Source organism: Colius striatus, chromosome 14, assembly GCF_028858725.1.
Source record: "Colius striatus isolate bColStr4 chromosome 14, bColStr4.1.hap1, whole genome shotgun sequence".
Classification (NCBI taxonomy): Eukaryota; Metazoa; Chordata; class Aves; order Coliiformes; family Coliidae; genus Colius; species Colius striatus.
In genome coordinates, this window is record NC_084772.1 from 1,062,134 (window position 1) to 1,081,086 (window position 18,953).

General features: G+C 54.1%; 1 protein-coding gene across 1 annotated transcript; it reads right to left on the minus strand.

Moving 5' to 3' along the window:
- Positions 1 to 1,734: 1,734 nt before the first annotated feature.
- On the minus strand, positions 1,735 to 18,044 carry LOC133626768 (histone-lysine N-methyltransferase EHMT1-like). Its single transcript, XM_062007824.1, has 11 exons — positions 17,919 to 18,044; positions 15,479 to 15,555; positions 13,337 to 13,534; positions 6,370 to 6,537; positions 5,839 to 5,983; positions 5,290 to 5,367; positions 4,275 to 4,390; positions 3,470 to 3,556; positions 2,917 to 2,992; positions 2,187 to 2,362; positions 1,735 to 1,924 (listed from the first exon to the last, which is right to left on the minus strand). The coding sequence occupies exons 1-11, from the start codon at positions 18,042 to 18,044 to the stop codon at positions 1,735 to 1,737; spliced, it is 1,437 nt and encodes a 478-aa protein (XP_061863808.1).
- Between the last annotated feature and the right edge of the window lie 909 nt (positions 18,045 to 18,953).

Here is an 18,953-nt window from a genome sequence, read left to right on the forward strand (position 1 = left end):
GGTGCCAAAGCCGTTCCCCAGCTGCACACAGCCCCGCTCACTGCTGCTGCCCACGCTCCTGCCTGCAGCTACAGGCAGCCGCCCTGGCCCTTCAGTGCTCCCCAGGAACGGCAGCGCCAGGCAGCTCAGAAACCCCACCCTGCCTGCCAAAGGCTGACAGCAGCTTCATGCTGGGCAATCTTTCCTCTTCTCAGGCCTCAGTGCTGCTCCCTCCCAGGAAAGCCTCGGGGCTTCAGGCTCAGCCGCACAGCAGGAGAGTGCCAGGGCTGCAAAGCTGCACAGCAGAACGGGGAATCGGGCTCTGCCTTTGCTTTCCAGGCTGTCTCCTCAACACAGCCCTTGAGACAGATGCTGTGCCTCAAGCACATGTCACACCCAGCCACTTGAGCAGTACTGTGCCTGTTTCTTCTCCAGCAAGTGGAGGACAGGAGGGACAATAGAATATGTCAGAGCAAGCTCCTAGAGACAACATGTGGAGATTGAGAACTAAATGTTCTTTCAAGCTGGGGCAAATACTTTTAATGGTAACACAAGGAGCCGTGTTTGAACTTGAAACAATGCTGGGGAAAAGTGTTTCTGTAACAGAACAAAATATAATGATATAGAATACAAACAGAAAATCAAACGTGACAAGATGCTCCTCTGATGGCAGCAGGTCCCACACTGATGGAGAGCTGCAGGTCAGGCTGCGGGCTTCTCTCTTCTCTTCTCTTCTCTTCTCTTCTCTTCTCTTCTCTTCTCTTCTCTTCTCTTCTCTTCTCTTCTCTTCTCTTCTCTTCTCTTCTCTTCTCTTCTCTTCTCTTCTCTTCTCTTCTCTTCTCTTCTCTCTCCTCTCCTCTCCTCTCCTCTCCTCTCCTCTCCTCTCCTCTCCTCTCCTCTCCTCTCCTCTCCATATCCCCTCCTCTCCCCTCACCTAATCTTCCTACTCTACTTCACTCCCCTTGTCTCCTCTCCTTCTCTTCCCCTTATCCCCTTCCCTTCCCTTCCCTTCCCTTCCCTTCCCTTCCCTTCCCTTCCCTTCCCTTCCCTTCCCTTCTCCCCGTCCTGTCCTCTTCTTCCCTTTCTCTCCCATCTCCTATCCCAATACCCATCCTCTCTTCTCTTTTCTCCACCTCTCCTCTCCCCTCCCCTAATTCCCCTTCTCTCCTCCCCCAATTTCCATCTTCTCCTCTCCTCTTCTCCACTCCCCTGATCCTCTCTTATCCTCCCCTTTTATCCCACCTCCTCCCCCAATTCCCATCCTCTCCTCTCCTCTCCTCTCCTCTCCTCTCCTCTCCTCTCCTCTCCTAATCCGGTCTTCTGACTTCTGTCTTTTCTCTTCTTCTCTCTTCCCTCTTCTCTCTTCTTTCTCTCTCATCTCTCTTCTCTCCTCTTCCCTCTTCCCTCTTCCCTCTTCTCTCTTCTCTCTTCTCTCTTCTCTATTCCCTCTTCTTCTCTCTTCCCTCTTCCCTCTTCTTCTCTCTCTTCTCTCTTCCCTCTTCCCACTTCTCTCTTCTCTCTTCTCTCTTCCCTCTTCTTCTCTCTTCCCTCTTCCCTCTCCTTCTCTCTCTTCTCTCTTCTCTCTTCTCTCTTCTCTCTTCTCTCTTCTCTCTTCTCTCTTCTCTCTTCCCTGTTCTCTCTTCTCTCTTCTCTCTTCTCTCTTCTCTCTTCTCTCTCTCCTGCCCACAGCCCCTTGCAGTGCCAGGGACAGCTCACCCTCTCCCCGCCAAGCCCAGCACACAGGGTGACACCCACTCAGTGCCTGTGCCGTGGAGCCTTTGCCGCCCAGCTGCTGACAGGGGCCTCCTTTGGCTTCCTGCTGCGGGACAGGGCGCGCGCCTGGCGCTTGGCCAGCACCCAGCTCGTGTACTTGCACCTGCCAGAGCCGCATTTGCAGCTGAAGGATTTGCCTTTGACGGCCCAGAAATCCTCCTTGTAGTCGAAGCTGCGGGAGAGAGACGGAGCCGGGCTCAGTGCAGAGCAGCAGCACGGGGCAGCCAAAGGGATGGGGCAGCCCGAGCTGCAGGATGGGGGGGCGGCAGCCCGCGGCGCCGCCACCGTTTGGGGCTCGGCAAAGCTTCAGGGGATGGCGAGTGCCGGCGGGGGCACGGCCCCGGGAACACAGCGCTGGAGCCCAGCAGCTCGCAGCGGCCCAGCGCTCGTCCCTCTGCTCTCCATCCTCCCTGCGGCCCAGGGCCGGCACCTACCCAAGCTGCTCTCCAGCTCTGATGTCCCTCGCGCTGAAGAAGACCAGCCTGGGGAAGCGCACGTCCTGATGGGATGTGAAGACCCTGGCAGCGAAGACGTTGGGCTCGCAGTGATGGTTGATGAAGCGGCCGATGTTGCCATAGAAACGCGCATCGATGCAGTACACGTCTCCTGCCTGAAGTGAAACCGTTGCTTCTAAGCTTTAGGTGGCACTTCCCAAGCTGACATTTCTGCTGTGAGACAGCCCGCACAGGGCAGCACAGGCCAGCTCCCAGCACAACAGGCCTCGGCTCCCTGCCAGCCTGACCTGCTGCAGCCCTTGAGAAGGCAGCGGGCTCTGCTCAGTCTCCCAGCTCAGCTCTTTCGCAGGAACTTACAGAGCTGACAGCCCACCCAGCCGACACTGCGTGTCCACACTCGAGGGACAAACCCTGAGCAGCCCAGCTCAGGCTGCCCAAACGGCTTTCACACAAGCCTCTGTCGAGCACCAAACCCGGGGCTGGCAGCACGTGCCGCGGTGGCCCAGCGCTGCTGGGCTGTGGCCCCTGAACCAGCCTCAGCCTCGCCTCACACACACTCTCTCCTAACTAAAAGCCAGGGAGGTCACAGCCCTCCTCTAGAGGGGGATTCGGATCCCGCTGCGCAGCAGGATGGAGGCAAACGGGCTCTTTGCTCTCCTGGAGAGGCCAGAGCCCGGGTTGGCCTCGACACACCCCTCAGACACAGCACCTCGTTGTCCAGGTCGAACAGGTAGGTGTCCTCACGGAGCTCTGCCTCGGCATCGGAGATCACCTCACCAACGTACCTGCGGCACACGGGGAAGGCAGCAGTGAGAGGCTGGTGCCATCACAGCCCTGGCTTGCAATCTCTCCTTGTAGGAAGAGGGAAGAGAAGGGAACGGCCCAGGCACAGCAGTTGGCCAAGATCAGCACGTGAGTCCCATTCTCCTCACGTTCATGGTCAGGCTCAGGCCCTGGCTCTCCTGCACCCTACTGCAGGGTCTGTGCTGTTCACAGCCCAAAGCAAGATGCTTGTGTCTGCCCTTCCTGTGTTTCCCCAGCTATTGTGACCAGTTCCATTGTGTAGAAGCTCTGAACTCACCACACTATTGCAACCCAGGAAACCCTTTGCAAACCATGTCACAGAGCCCATGGGCCAGATTAAAGCCTACAACACCTCCTGCCTGAGAGCCAGCGCTCGGCTCCGTTCCAACTCGATGGCAAATTGCAGCAGCCCCCAGGCCCTTGGACAGGGATGGGTTGGCCAGAGCTGAATCACTCACTCGCACACAAAGGTTCCTGCTGGAATGTCCTCCATGGTTCTCACGCCCCAGCCCATCTCTCGTGTGCGGAACAGCTGTAGCTGAACCCTGCAAAAGAGCAAAGGAAACATGCTGATGGTAGCCCTCTGCAGGAAGACAATGGCTTGTCCCAGAGATGGGAGCAGAAAGGCAGCAACCTCCCATCACCACACAGACAAGAGCATTTCCATCCCCAGCCCTGACACAGCTCACTCCAGCACCGCTCTGGGCACAGAATCACGGAATGTCACAGCAGGGGGGGCTGGAAAGGAGCTCCAGAGATCATCCAGCACAACCCCCTGCTACAGCTGAAGGTGCTCCCTGGGGCTGGGCACGTGGGACACCAGAATCCCACCCTCAGCAGTTCCCTTCCATGTGCACAGGCAGCACTCAGGGGAAGGCAGGGAAGGGCCACGGCGACTGAAGGCAGCAGAGCTCTGCAGGATGCAGGGGGAAGTGCTCTGATCCTTTAGCCCTCTGCTAGGCCCAGTGCATTGAGCAGCTCCATCATCTCCAGCTCCCTGGCTGCAACACAAGGAAGAAACGCTGCAGCTGCAAACTTGTTGGGTAAGAGCTGCTCTGTGGCATTTTACTGAGGGAGTGTATGGGCAGAGAAAGAATCCTGTGAGTCACCCTGCCTCCTGCTCAGCCAGCACTGGAGTTCAGGGCAGGATGAATGATCTCCAGGGCTGGGGAAAGCTCCCTCTGGGCTCCCTGGGTTATGGCAGGCCCAGAGGGGCTGGTGTTGGTCTTGCCAAGGGAAGCTGTGCTTGGCCCCTCCTCTCACCGGGGCCCGTTCTGCACCACGCGGTTCCTGCAGGTTCGCCAGCACGAGCACATGGGGTTGCACTCGACGATACACGGGGGGTTCCTCTGGTTGAATCCGGGCAGCAGTCGGCCGTCCTGACGTGGAGAGGCATTCAGGACTGGGTTAGTGGCTCTTCCTGTCACCCACTGCTACCAGGGCAAGCAAGAGCACAGATTGCCCAAGTAGAAACACAGCCCAGAGAACCCCAAGGCAGAGCCTCACCCCGACCTCCCTCAAACCAGCACCAGACCTCAACTAATACAGGGGGTTTGCTCTGCCCTGACTGTGGCACACTCCCCACCACCACCCACAGCTGACAACAGCAAGGTACCATCTCCACTTTTGCTGCCTGGCATCACCCTGTGCAGCACCAGAACGCTGTGCATCGTCACTAGGAGCATTCTGCAGTGCTGCAGGGGACAAGCTGATGCTCAGTCTGTCTCTGCAACCAAGCCGACACTTCCCGAGCGCTAGCCCAGTGCTCCCAAGCTCTGGGAACCACATTCTCTTCCCAAATAACACTCCCCCAAAGCTCCAAAAGCACTTACCCAAACCCAACCAGGCTTCTGGCAATACTGCAGTTAAGACACCTTTTCTTTGCCCCCATCCCCAAGGATCACAACAAAGTGAAGCAGGCAGAATGCCTCTGCTCTCCCCTCCCCTGGTTTACATATGGCAGCGTTTGCTGTGTGCTTCACAAACGGAAGCTGATTTCACAGAAGGGTTGTTACATGCTCTCTAGCACGTGGCCATCATTGATGGCTGGGTTCCCATGGCAGTAACACTCTCCAATAACAAGTAGCAGCTTCCCCAAGTTCACATCTTGTTCTTGCCACACACCCCTCTGAGCTGAGACTGCAACTTGAGGCATTTTCCAACAGGGAGAGATTTGCTGTGCCAGGAGCTGTTTGGAAGGCGCTCTTATCCAGCCCCAAGGCTGCGAGTGGCAGCTCCAAGCGCTGCTCTGACCCAAGAGACGCTTCTGTGTCCTCACCTGCCGGTACCAGCAGCGCCCGCTGAGCTGCCCACACACGCAGGTGCTGGAGGAGCAGTCGTCCGCACACGCGCAGCGCTGCAACAGGAGACAAGGGCTCAGACAGGCTCACCCTCACCCCACACTTCCTCACCTCTGCTCTCACAGCCCTCAGCCCTTGGAGGACTTTGGTATCACAGTGGAGACCTCGGCCGGACGCTGCGCTCAGAGGGCGACAGCACGAGGAGGGGCCCCAAACAACTCACTGACTCTCCAGACACAGAACAGAGCAGAAGGCTGAACAGGAGCCACAGCAGCCAGCGCCACATGTCTGATGCTACAGCACACGGCTGAGCTCAGAGCATGGCTCAGGGCTCGGAAACAAAGACCAGCAGAACCTGTCTCCTACGGCAAGAGCTGGGCTACGGCCCCAGCTGCAGTTTGCTGGCAACGTTGGGACCAGACAATCCCATCTGGAATGGAAACCCCACTCTGAGCTGCAGTGCACTGCAGCACCTCTGAATGCACAGCCCAGGGCAGGACAACACACAGGACACACAGCAGCCTCACCTGTAAATGAGTGACGTTGCTGTCAACGGCCACTGCGGAGGTGAAGCAGCTCTTCACGATGTATTTGAAGTTGCTGGGACACGGCTCACTGTCCACAGCATTGACACAGGGAATCGGGACCCGCTCGTAACCCCGGGAGATGTCTCTGCCAGGGGCACAAAGAGAAGTGTCACACAAGGAAAGCTCCCCAGAGCCATGGGCCCCTCCAGTGCCATCCTGGCCCAGCGTTACTGCCTGGGATCACGGAGCAGTCAAAGCCTGAAAGCCATTCAGGACACAACAGGGTTCCTTTGTCCCCACCCTGCCTTACAGATCGTTCTGTGTGCTCGGGAATATTCCCATTTGGAGCAGGACCTCACAAGCCACGCTCTGAATCAACAGGTGCTGAGCTCTTGCAAAGCACAAACTGCCCTCCACAGCCCTGTCAAAAGCTGAGCAAGCACTTGCAGTGCTGTCTTAAGCCAGGCTCCCAGCCCCTCCATGCAAGGGCTCTGTTTCGTGACCCACAAGCAAAGCCATCCATCTTCTCACCTGCTCAGCACCTTCTCTGTCTGGGTAGGCCTCTCATTAGATGTTTCTTCAAGAGTCTTCTTTGTCTCCAGGGCCACCCAGACCTCAGAGCTCAGGCCAGTGCACTGGGCTGGAGTCTCACTCTCCGTGTTCTTTAAACTGACATCTGAGCCACAAGAAACAGAGAGACTGCAAAAGAGCAAGAGAGAAGCAGCATTCCCCATGAGAAAGCGTGCAAGAGGAACATCAGCTGAATCCCATCCTCCAGCCAGCCCTTCAGCAACAAGGAAGAGGCTGCAGCACTATATAATCACAGGCAAAGAGGTGGGCTGGAAAGAGCAGGCTGCAAAGAGAAGCGGCCCATGGGAAGCTGCTGTTGGACTTGGCCCTTGTTCATACTCACCAGCCTTTGGGGAGTGCACATGGCGCTTTATTCAGAGCAGTCATGAAGGAAAGGAAAAGCCCTAGTACCGTCTTATTCCCTGCTAGCTTGGGGGAAAAAACAGCTTGAATGAAGGATGCCTGAGGCCTTCCTGCTGGGAAGCCCAGGCTGAGCACAGCCCCTCAAACCCTCTGCCCAAGCCTCCAGCAACACTCCACCGTTTCTTATTGTTCTGGCAGCAGCAGCTCAGGGGTCAGAGCCACTACCCCTGGAGCAGGACAACGAAGAAACAAGCCTCCCAGCCCAGCTTGGGTTTGTGCTTCAATGCCAAAGGCAGGACAGAGTTTCTCCTGAGCTTGCCAGGCAGCCGCCACATCGAAAGGAGGGACAAGGGGAAGGCAGAGAAACAAAACAATCGGCATCAACACACGAGAGGTGTGACAGACGTGAACAAACATGCTGGAAAAGGCCAGAAGCTGAGCTCCCCCAGCCCAGGCAGGCAGGAAACAGAGTCTTGGCTAGAGCCAAGGGGTGAAACACCAAAGACAAAGGGATACTGCCATGGCTGGATGAAGATACAGAAAGAAGAGGGAAGGAAAGCCAGTGTCTCTCGCCCATCTCACACCTAAGCCAGAGAAGCTAAACCTTCACTTGGAAAGAAGGAACCAACACCTTCCATTTAGAGCCTCCAGCCAAAGGACATTCTTACCCAAGCACCAGACATCACTATGAGCCACCAAAGCCCCTCACAGAAGCCCCTCAGAGACTGAAACCGCACGTGTGACGATGGTGTCAAGATGACAAGTAGGTCTGGGAAATGGAGCAAATCTGTGTCCCTATTGCAGGCAGGTTGGTCCATCTGTATGGAACAGGAGGGACCCTCCCCCAGTGGCCTGGGCCCAAACACAGCACTGCCTGCTGGTCAACTCTCAGTGCTGTGGAGAACTTTCCTCCTGATTTCAGTGACACCTGCTGGTGACCCAGGTGGGACTGAAGTGAGCACAGAAAGCTCAGTGGGCTACCCAAACCCAGAGAAGCTACATCTCAGCTTTCTCTAGGTGAAGTACATTTGCTGGCAGCTGGAGAGACCCCTCAGTCCTTTTCTTCCTTTTCAGAGCCCAGGACAAGCAGGACACTTTCCAGAGCTGCTTCAACTGGTGCCTGGGTCAGGCTTTGGAAAACAGAACCATTCAAAATACACAACAGTGTGGATCTTCTGCCAAAGAAGGAAAGGCAATAGATTTGAAACACAGATACTCTTCAGTGAAGTCAAAACACAGACCAATCTATTTTACAGCCTTTGCTAAGAACTTGCCCCAGAAAGTAGCTGCAGTGCCCTGTGATTACAGTGGGATGCTCCTGTGCTACAGGAAACCCAGGAGCGTGGGGCAAGTCATAAAAGCCACCAGAACAAGATGAGATGGGACAGGAGGTCAGGGCACTGTCCCACGCAGGGATGGCTCCATTTGTCTTCTCCTCTGTGTTTTCACCCTCCCTTTACACCCGTGCCCAGTCGTGCAAGTCAGCAGCTACAGCCAGGTACTGCATGAATGTCCTTGTCACTGAGCACACCTGGCAGCATCAACTCACTGCACTGGTATTCCATCCCTAGCAACAGAAGGAAGGGATGGCTTTCACTCCTGAAGCCCTCCTGCCTTCACAGCCTCTGCCCCAGCTCACCCTGTGCCTGCTGAGCTCTTCTCCATGTCAGCCATTCTCTGCTTTAAGCCTCTGCTTTTTTTCCTGGGCACCAGGCTGGAGCTTCCCATTCTCCGTCTTTTCCTCTCAGACACGGCAGCAGCTGGAAAACAGAAGAAAAACAAACCCCAAGTTTGCTCAGCAATGGCAAGATGAAGAGCTGCAGAGGAGAGGCTGTCCTGGGGGGAATCACATTGGAGGCCACGATCTGAAAAAACCGCTTCCCACTCCAACGAGCTGATTGACAAGTCAACCAAAAGGTGACACGCACCCCCGTGCCAACACACCAAGAGCTTTCTGTCAGTGCTGCAAACCCACTGCAACCCTGAGAATCCTCCACAGACTCCTTCTGGCCCCTACACCACCACACACAGGATCAACTCCTTCCATTACCCGTGTTTGGCAGCGCTGCTGATGCTGCAGGAGGCTGAACAGAAGCCAACTCACTCCAACAGATACTGACAGGCCACTGGCAGAGAAGTGGCTGCACAAAATGACATCTGTCCAACCAGGTCCGTGGCAGCAGCCCTGCTGACACCAGCAGGAAAGGAAACCCTAGAGAGATTCAGTGAGCAAAAGGTGCCAGCAGAGAATTCAGTCCCTGCTAACCTGCCTCACCCCCCACTCAACCACACAGACACACGTTTGGGAGGTGGGTGCTGTGAGGGATTTTAACTCTTTCCTTTTTTACCTGTCTGGGACTTCGGGGGGGCCACATAGCTCTGGTTCCCAGGCCCTGACTGCTGAAGGCCTGGCAGACAGGACAATGCCACTGGCTTCCCAACCTCCAGGATGGTTTTGCTGCATTCCTCCTGGGATTCCTTTGGTGTGGAGTCTTGACTTGCATTCTGGAAAACAACCTGCAGTTACATTGAGCTTCTGCATTGAAACACAATCAGCAAAGAGATGCAATGTCTTTCTCTCAACTATAATCACTTCCATGGAAGACAGCACCACACAGTCAAAGCAAAAGCACACAGACCCTCCTCCAGCACAGAACTTGGCCAAACGACTCTAAGCGACTCCCAGGCTGCTGCTCCTTCCCCTCCTGAAGGCTCCTGCCTTGGAGGGTGAGTGGCCACCTCACAGAAGCAGACTGGCAGGTCCAGAGTAGCCACAGATCATGAAAAGGATCAGACACTATTGACACAGTCATTTGCTTGGCTCTGGAGAAGGCAAACAAGTGCATCAGAGACAGCTGTTCCCTGACACGTGCCTCGAGCGCGGCTGTCACGTCCAGCACGTGTGACACCAGCCCTGCAGACACGTTGCAGAAGAGCAGGCAGCAATGGGAAGGGATCCTTCCTCTGGGGCAGCATTTGCCACAGCCCAGGCTGACCAAAGGCTGACCACTCTAAGCTGGGCTTCCAGTGTGACTTGATGCCAATTGCACCCATTTGTGGGCAGTCACATTCTCTAAGAGCAGATTGTCTTTAAGGGCAGATGTTCCTCAACCAGGCTGCAAGCCTGTGAAGGGTTTCTGAACCAGCATCCTTCAGAGGTGTGGACTCTGCCAGGCAGAGCCTCTTGGCTCATGTCCCCTCCTACATCCAGCAGCTCCAGGGGAAGGGAGCAGCACACATCCCTCACAACTGAACAGGGCAGCTCAAACCACTTCCAACCACAAACCTCCTGACAGAAATCCCTCTGATGGGGACCTGGCACTGGCAGGCTTCTTTCTGCAGGCTGTGCTCAGCAGCTGGGCCAGCACCTTCAGCAGCACGGCCCGGTCACCAGCACCAGCACAACCAATCCAACACCAAACTGAAAGCACTGCACAACACACAGTCACTTTCTACCTCCCTCTGCAGCGAATCCTCTGCACAAGAAGTCCGGTGGCCTTGCCACTCCTGGAGGAGATTTCCCACAGGAGATATTGAACTGCAGCCAAGCTCACACACACATGGAATCCACAGGTCTCAGTGAGCCCCTGCACATATGGGACCCATGGATGGGCGAACTTTGAAGTTCAGGCAAGCTGACAGTCAGAGGGACAGCTCTATTTCACTAGAACCTGTACTCTTTCTTTCTCTTTTTCTCCCCATGGAGACAATAACCTCACCAACATCCCCATTAGGACCTGCCCTGCAGCTGCCACCTGCCTGGCTCCAGAAGATGAACACAAGATGCAACAGCAACAGCAACCCCAAGCACTTCACCAGCCCCAGCATCAGAGACTCAATTGCAACACTGCTTAAAGGGATCACTGGCTCTCACACCCTCCCCCAGGCCACAGCAATTCACAGCTTGGAGACCTTCCCATCATATCACTGCTGTGCTGCAACACCTGGGGGATAGCTGAGCACCACTTGCCAAGAGCTTGTCCATAATACACTGGTAGCTGACAGCAATCCACTGCACCAACCCTGAAAGACACCTTTCTCTTCACCTCACTCCAACATCAACACACCAGGTGACCTCACGTCTCCTTTTCATTCCTAAACAAAAACACAGAGCTCTGTTCTAGTCAGGGATGGCAAATCCACCAGTGAAGGTCTCGGAACAAGTTGCATGACTGTGGGCAACAGACACCGAGAGAGAACATGATCTGGTTTGCCACTGTAATGGTAGAGCAATGCAAGCCAGTTGCCTGACACCTCAGCTTCTTGACAGCTTCCAAGCTTAGAAGAAGCCTCAAGTTCACGTGTCATCCTTAATCTCCTTGGTGCAACTCAGAAGTCTGCTTTGTTTCACAAGCAGCTCTGGCTTTCAGCAGACAGATGATGAGCAACAGAGCCAAGAGAGAAAGGCCCTTTAGTGTCTCTCATGGATCTGTTGCACAAGGTATGTGCTCAATTATGTATTTAGACCCACACGGAGGAAGGGAGCTGAGGGTGGCCTTGAGACTCTGTTTTAACACCTCTGTCCCTCTGCAGGAAGAGAAGAAATAGCAGGAGGGACGTGGACGCTGAAAAGCCACCATTGCTAACGCTGAAGTCAAGGTCCAAAGAGCAGGAGAGGCAATGCCTAACCCCACCCCCAGCCTGGTGATGGATATTCCCAGCAGCCAGTGTGCCTGCAGCTGCTGCAGCTGTGGGTGCTCTGGGCTCTCCTGGAGTGCATGAGAGGGATGCTTTGCTGCAGACTCTGTGTAAAGTCATTTGCTTCCATATGGCTTTGCTTCTCAGGCTCAGCATGGCCTTCAGAAACGCCCCTTTCTGCTCTCCTATGGAATGCAGTGTATCTCAGCTGGGTCTGGCTGGCCACCAGCTTCACTGACCTCACAGGAAACGTTGGGGTCACCATCTACTTCTGCTTTTCCTTCCTCTGCTTGCTGTTCTGCAGCACTTGCATCTTCAGCTGTGACATGAAACCCTGCAGAAGGAGGGAGGAGAAGGAGGATGAGAGGAGAAAGTGCAAGTTCCTGGCAGGACCTGGGCACCTGTGCAGAAAGGAGCACAGGCCAGACCAGGTTTGCTGCCAGGACTTGTGATCTCAGGGGGACCCACGCTGGAGCAGTCTGCTCCTGAAGGACAGTTTCCCCCGTGGATGACCCACGCTGGGGCAGCTTGTGAAGGGCTGTACCCTGTGGGAAGGAGCCCTGTGGGAGCAGCTCATGAAGAACTGTTGCCCATGGGAAGGAGCCACACTGGAGAAGGTCCTGGAGGACTGTCTCCCGTGGGAGGGACCCCACACTGTGGCAGGGGGAAGCGTGAGGAGGCCTCCCCCAGAGAAGAAGCAGCGGTGACGTCCATCTGTAATGAACTGACCCCAACCCCCATCCCCCATCCCCTGGGCTGTTGGACTGGGAGGAGTGGGAGTCCTGCACAGAAGGACTCCCCCCGGGTCAGGGACGTGTTTTAGGATTCAGGTTTTATTTCCCATTTTCCTTGCTGTGTTCTGATTATTCATTAATAAATCAAACCATTTCTCCCCAAGTTGAAGCTGCTTGGGGTGATCTCCCTGTCCTTATGTTCTATCAGGAACCTCTTGATACATTTCTCTCTCTCCTGTCCAGTTTAGGAGGAGAATGACAGAACGACTTGGTGGGCACTTGGCACCCAGCCAGGGCTAAACCACCACCAGCACAGGGAAAGCCATTCTAGACTAAAACAACCACAGGGCTCAAACACAGCAAGATTCCTGCAGACTGCCCAGAAGCTCACACGTGGGGACAACAGCAGCTTCTTTTCTGAACTCCCTTCCACACCTTTCCATGCTCCCCATCAATCAATCTTTCCCAGCACACATTGCAGACCTGAGATGGACCACAGCCAAGTCTGAACACCATGGACTCACAGAAAGGCTTCTGACATGACCCCACACTGTGGCAGGGGGAAGGGTGAGGAGGCCTCCCCCTGAGAAGCAGCAGCGGCAACGTCCATCTGTAACGAACTGACCCCAACCCCCATCCCCCATCCCCTGGGCTGTTGGACTGGGAGGAGTGGTTGTCCTGGGAAGAAGGGCCTTGAAGCTCACACGTGGGGAGAACAGCAGATTCCTTTCTGAGCTCCCTTCCCAACATTTCCATGCTCCCCCATCAATCAATGCCAGCAGGCATTGCAGACCTGAGACGAAACCCAGTCCAGAATGAACGCCGTGCACTGGCAGGAAGGATTCTGACATGACAACCCATCAGCTCCCCAGGCCAGCAGCAGTGACAACACCTCACTGGCACCATCAGCCAGGTGGTGCCATGGACCTGCTCTTAGGGACTCCCGCTGTGCTTTTCCCTCCAGAGGCCAGAGAGGAAAAGCATCCCAGGCACGGCCAGCCAGAGCTTTGCCCCAGGGGGCCGGCAGAGCAGGTAGGGCCGATGGCCAGGAGCTCCAGGAGGGGCGATTCTCACTTACAGCACCGGGAAAGCTCCCGCCGCAGAGCGGAGGAGAGCTCAGCCAGCCAGGACAGCATGTCGGGACCCCTCGGCAGGGCGGCGCGGGGCAGCGCAGGGACCTCTCGCTCTCTTACAGCGCTCGGACGCTCCGCAGGAGCCGCGGCAGCAGCCCCCGGACGAGCGGCCGCAACTCGCCGTTGGGGCGGCAACTGCCAGCGGGCGCCGGCGAGCGCGGGCACAGCGGCCCCAGGGACAGCTCCGGCTGCCGCCCGTCCCGCGCCGCCCCCGCAGCGCAGCGCAGCGCAGCGCCGCTCGCACGCCTCACACCGTTCCTGCAGCAAAGACACCGCGGGCACCTGTGCTCACACTGTCACCACGCACCCAAACAGCAACTTAATTCCTTCTGGCTTGAAAATCAATCCCGGACTGTGACTATTACGGCTCCCATTGCCCAGGGACAGCGTGACCCTAATGCTCCTCAGGAGCTGATAAAGATGAGTCCACTGGTGCTTCTGGAAAACTACAGAGCAGGAGAAACTCTCAGCAATGTCACAGGGTGTGAACAATGATAGGAAAAGCCACCTTTAGAGCAGGAGAGGAAACAGCCAATTGCAGTTGGGAAAGTTCCACTCTGCTGTAAATTAGATAAAGATATTAGATATAGATATTAGATTAGATACCAGTCAAGGTATTGAGAAGGGCAAATTCTCTTCCCAGCCCATAAAGCTCAAGTAAAAGCCACAAACCTTCCTGCAGAAGGTGGAGTTCAACTCTCACCTCTTAGGGAAGGCTGTGGGAGCTGACAGCTCTCCTTATCCAGCAAGAGAAAGCTCCCTGACTTCAGAACGGGATGTTCCTCACACCCTGTGAACCTTTCTCTCCTCCTGGCACTCCAGAGGAGAGGTGCAGAAGGAGTTAGAGCTAGGAGAGGGACACACAGCCCAGTCACACAGCTCCATGTGGCATGGCACCAGCTCTCTCCATCTCTCTTGCCTCTGAGAACCTGGAGGTACTTCCCACAGGGATTGATCCAAATGACTCTCCTGCAACCACACACTGAAGACTGACATCTGTATGTTGAAGTTGCCTCCACTTCCAGTCTCTGCTGCAGGTTACCTCCCCCTTCCCTCGGGCACTTTCCCCAAGGAAGATCCACATTTCACACACACACACACAGCTGCTCTCAGAGCAAGCAATGGGGGTTGGCATGGCAAAACTTGGAGTGCTCTGAAGGATTACACTCCATCTTCTGCCTTCTTTAACAACACTCAAAATGCCAAACTACAACTATCTAACGAGCTCCTAAAGCCCAACCAGTCCTTGCTGTCTGTTGTCAGGGTCATGTTCCACTAGGGACCTGGCTTCAAGTCAAGGGCAAAGGACAGTCCCCATTAACCGCCCTGTGGTCGCTCACCCACACCCCAGCACAGCTGGGTTTCAGGAACTCCTGCCATTGTCACTGCAGCATTATCCATTGTTCCTGGGACAATGATGCTGTGTCCCAGGCAGGCAGCTGCTGGAAGTGGGTGGCTCTGAGGTGAGCAGGGACACTGTGATGCCTGAGGGGGGCTTTGTGGGGATGGGATGATCTTCAGAGGGATGAGGTGCAGCTGGAGGGAAGCCCATAAAGACAGGTTTGGGGTCAAACCACTTTTCCCACAGACTGCTGTCCCAGCCAGACACCCTCTGTTTGAGGCAACACCCGCAGCACCTGAGACATTTCTACACTCTTCTGGTTTTAAAAGCATTTCTCTCTCCCCTGTTGCTGAACAACATATCCTGCCTGCACAAACAACAGCAGCCTAAAGGCCAGCTCACACTTCAGCAAGCTCCAGGACACCTCCTGCTTTCCATCCACACAAATGTGCACTTGCTTTTGGGGAGACACAGTCCTCAGCTGGAGAAACCCAGACAGTGGCACTGCAAGGCAGCTTTCCTATAGAACCCTCCAGTTCTGACAGCAGCTGGATGGGAGCTCTTACATTACACCAAACACACTTTGGAAGCCACACAACGGGAAAGTTGCCCCAGAGACATGCTCCAATACATGAGGAAGAGCTGAGTGTGAATCCACGTCTGGATTGAAACAAAGCTCACAGCAGCTCACTGCTCCCAAGGGCTGGGCACAGCCCATCCAGAACCGGGCACGTGCAGACGCTTTCTCTAAATGCTGATGATCCCTCCATTGACACAGGCAACACACAACAACTGCTGCTGGCAGCAGGATGGCAGGAGCCCATCCTGCAGGGACACAGGGGCCGTTACCACACACCTACCTGGCTCCTGTGCTGACCACGTGGAAATGAGCTCTCACCACAGGGCACAAGCCAATGCTTTCCCTTCTCAGCACAGCCTGCAACACAAAGACAGTGTTAGCAGAAAGCACACCACCACAAGCAGAAAGCACAACAAACCAACACAACACTGATGCTGCCCAGGAAGCAGAGAGCACACCATGTGCCAAACACAGACAGTGGAAACTCTGTTGTAGTGTACCGCTCTCCAGCAGCCTACTTCTGCTTGGAGGAGCTGTCTGCCTGTTTCTGGACACACTGTGGGACAGACTAAAGAGAGATCTGTGCAGAAAAAGGGGTTTAAAACTTCTCAGCAAGTCCTTGCCTCTTCTGAAAACACTCTCAGTGCTATCAACGGGCCCTGGCCATTCCCCTCTGCCTTATATGCAAGCAAGAAGTTGAGACATCACTGAAGCAGCCTGAGCCAGTGACCAACCTGTGCCCAAGCCCAGTGTCCAAACAGGACTGAAACACCTCAGAGATGCTGAACACCACAAAGCTTGGGAACTCCAGCACAGGCAGAGCTGCTGGAAAACATCCCCAAGTCTGGCAAAGAAAAGCCTCGGGAAGATCTGTCCCACTTTGGCTTAGTACAAGAAATCTCACCACAAACTGGAATGGATCCAGAATCAATACTCTGGGTGAGACAAAGAAATGTGTCCTGCTGGGAAGATCAAGAGTGACTGGGAAAAACACATCAGGCAACTGTAAGCACGTCCCACCTGAAACAAGGACAAGAGTCTCTCTAGGACACTACCAGAAACTCATATCCAGGAGAAAAGGCCCTGTAGTAGCAGATGGGATTCAAAGGCAGTCCTGGAGAGTAAATCCTTCTGGAATAAGCAAGTGAGGCTCATAAACCTCTAGGGCACAGACAGAATGGGTCTGGCAGACGGATCCAGAGCAGACAGGAGGGTTGGTTCTGTCTTATCAACATGAAAGTGGAAAACAAACACATTATCTGTTCATTTTTCCTGAATCTCCTTTTTCACTCTGCTCAGAGAAAGAACACAGGGGCTTTACTTTTGGTAACACCAGGCACCTGGAATCTGGAAGGTCATTGATCCAACTGCTTCTCTGTTATCAGAATAGGTCCCCAGTAGGAGATCTGCTCTAGAGTGCCTGTTCTTGTCACTGTGACAGCACCCAGCCAGCACTGGGGAACTAACAGGAGATATTTCCAGGACTGATGCACTGAACTCACCAAAGGGTTTGGGTTGGGGGTTTTTCTGGGCAAAATTTCCATGGAGAAAAGTCTCAACACACAAAGAAAGGATTTTCACATGGGACCATTTAGACATTCATCTGAATGAGACCTGTTCAGCCATCCACAGGGTTTTAGCAAGCACATCGCTACTTGATTCTGCAAGAGTGGTTTCAGAGATACAGCACATTAGAAAAGGTGATTCAGGTCACTAACCAATCCCAATGGAGTCCTAAAAGGCTGATAAAATTACTCACAAATATTACACAGTTGGTTTTCCTTCCTCTGCAATAGGTTTAGTAGCCACTGCCAGGCCAGGCAAAGGTAGGAGAGGCCAGGTTCAAGAGGAGAATAGTTCTGACACTTTGCTGAACCTTCTCTGTTCTCCTGGGGACTGACACTCCAGAGTAGGGGCATGTCCACGTGCCCAGGAATCACTGGAGGACCTTGTGAAAACAGCTTTCACCTAGCAGGGGAGGGAGTGAAGGATGGGGGCAAATGATAACCATGACATTTCTTACTGGTACCAATTAGAAACCAACTAAAGATCTCCTTTGGGATGGCTGCATTAAAGCTGAAACTTTACCACCCAAGGATTTCTTCCTAGCAAATCTCTCCAGAGTGTGACCAGTGCTGTCAAACACACACAGGTACCATGTTATTCCAGTTTCAGGTTATATGCCAAAGCCACACTGTAATCAATTGTAACAAAGCCCAGCAGCTCAGGCTGCAAAAGGATACTTGCCCTGATCTCCTGGGAGTGCCACTGGGGAGTTGTCTCAGTGAAATACACATTTCTTGGCTTCCCCAAACAGAAGCAGCAGCTACAGAAATGGAAACCACTGCCTAGCCGTGACTCCAGGACCATACAGGAGGTGCAGAGGATGCCAGGCTAGAAGATCACTGAAGCAGTCAATTCATCAGGTCTGGCTTTGTTTCCTCTGCCCTGAGCCACCAAGGGAGAGAATGTTTCAAATAGGGCTGCCATGCTGTTTGGCATCACACCCCCACGCTTAAAAGGCACAAGGAAGGAGCAACATACTCAGAAAAACACCTTCTCTTCCCTTCTGTGCCCAGAATGGCTCTGCTGTGGCTCTTTGGCACTTCAGCAGAGGAAGGCAGGAGGGTACAGAAAAAAGAAACAGAGGTTCCAGCAGTCAGTGAGAACACTGTGAATCCCATGCACCAAGTTAACGTGCTGTGCTGGCTCTGTTGTACCTGCGCCAGACTCAAACAACGTGTCTCGGCATCGATGGGATTGACAGAGAAAAGCATTCCTGTCAGCTGCAGACACGCTTCCATCTCTCTGTACAGGACTCTGGTCTGGTCAAAGTACCAGAGCATTCTACCATTCTTCTACCATTGCAGCAAGTGGCACACATGCTTTTTTGTTCATACTCTGGATAACAATCTGAGCCTTCATGGGACACTACTGCATAAATGATGAAAAAAATACTTGCTGGGATCCTTTGTCACAACTGACAGAGGAGTTCTCCAAAGCACTGCTGCACGTCTGGAACAAAGGAACCAGAGCAGTCAGTCGGGCACCTTCCTTCCTGCCCCTGATGGCAATGATCCTGCCTTTTCCCACAGTACTTTGTGTCCATGAGAGAGCATCGTTGCCTCATGTTTTCACCACAAACACTGTGGTTATGGCCAGCTTATGTCTAACTCTTCATACAGACTCATGACTAACTCACTACTGCCAGAGAAGCAGTGGTTGGCTTTAGTGCTCTTCCCTGAAACTGCCTTAAGATGAGAGGAAATGTTCAGTGCACTTCTGAAAAGACAGAGCTCCAATGTCTGCATGAACCTGCCAAAGTAAGTTCCTCTCCAGTGACTCTCTTATGACACTATTGAAAAACAGACTCAAATTTATTCCAGTATCAGAGTCCCAGGAGTCTCAACAGAACTCCTTGCTGCAATGGCTGTGCTTGATGAGAATTCAGTGTGTGCCTTGTGCACGAAAGAAGTCCCAGAACTCCCCAGACAGTGACGCTGTACATCACAGTCTGGGAATGGCTGGGACACACAGAAGCGTGCAAGTGGCAGGTTTCCTTCCAAACTCCCTGGAAAGGATTTGTTCTGATGAGCTGCAAAGCACACACACACCTGATGGCATAAGGCAACCCTCCCCAAAGGGCCTGCACCCAATCCCACTAGTTCTTCTCTTTACTTAGACAACAGAAATTGAGGAAGCTTCATGGTGTTCTCAGCTTCTTTTCACTTTCAGGGTTTGAAAGGCTGTAGGCA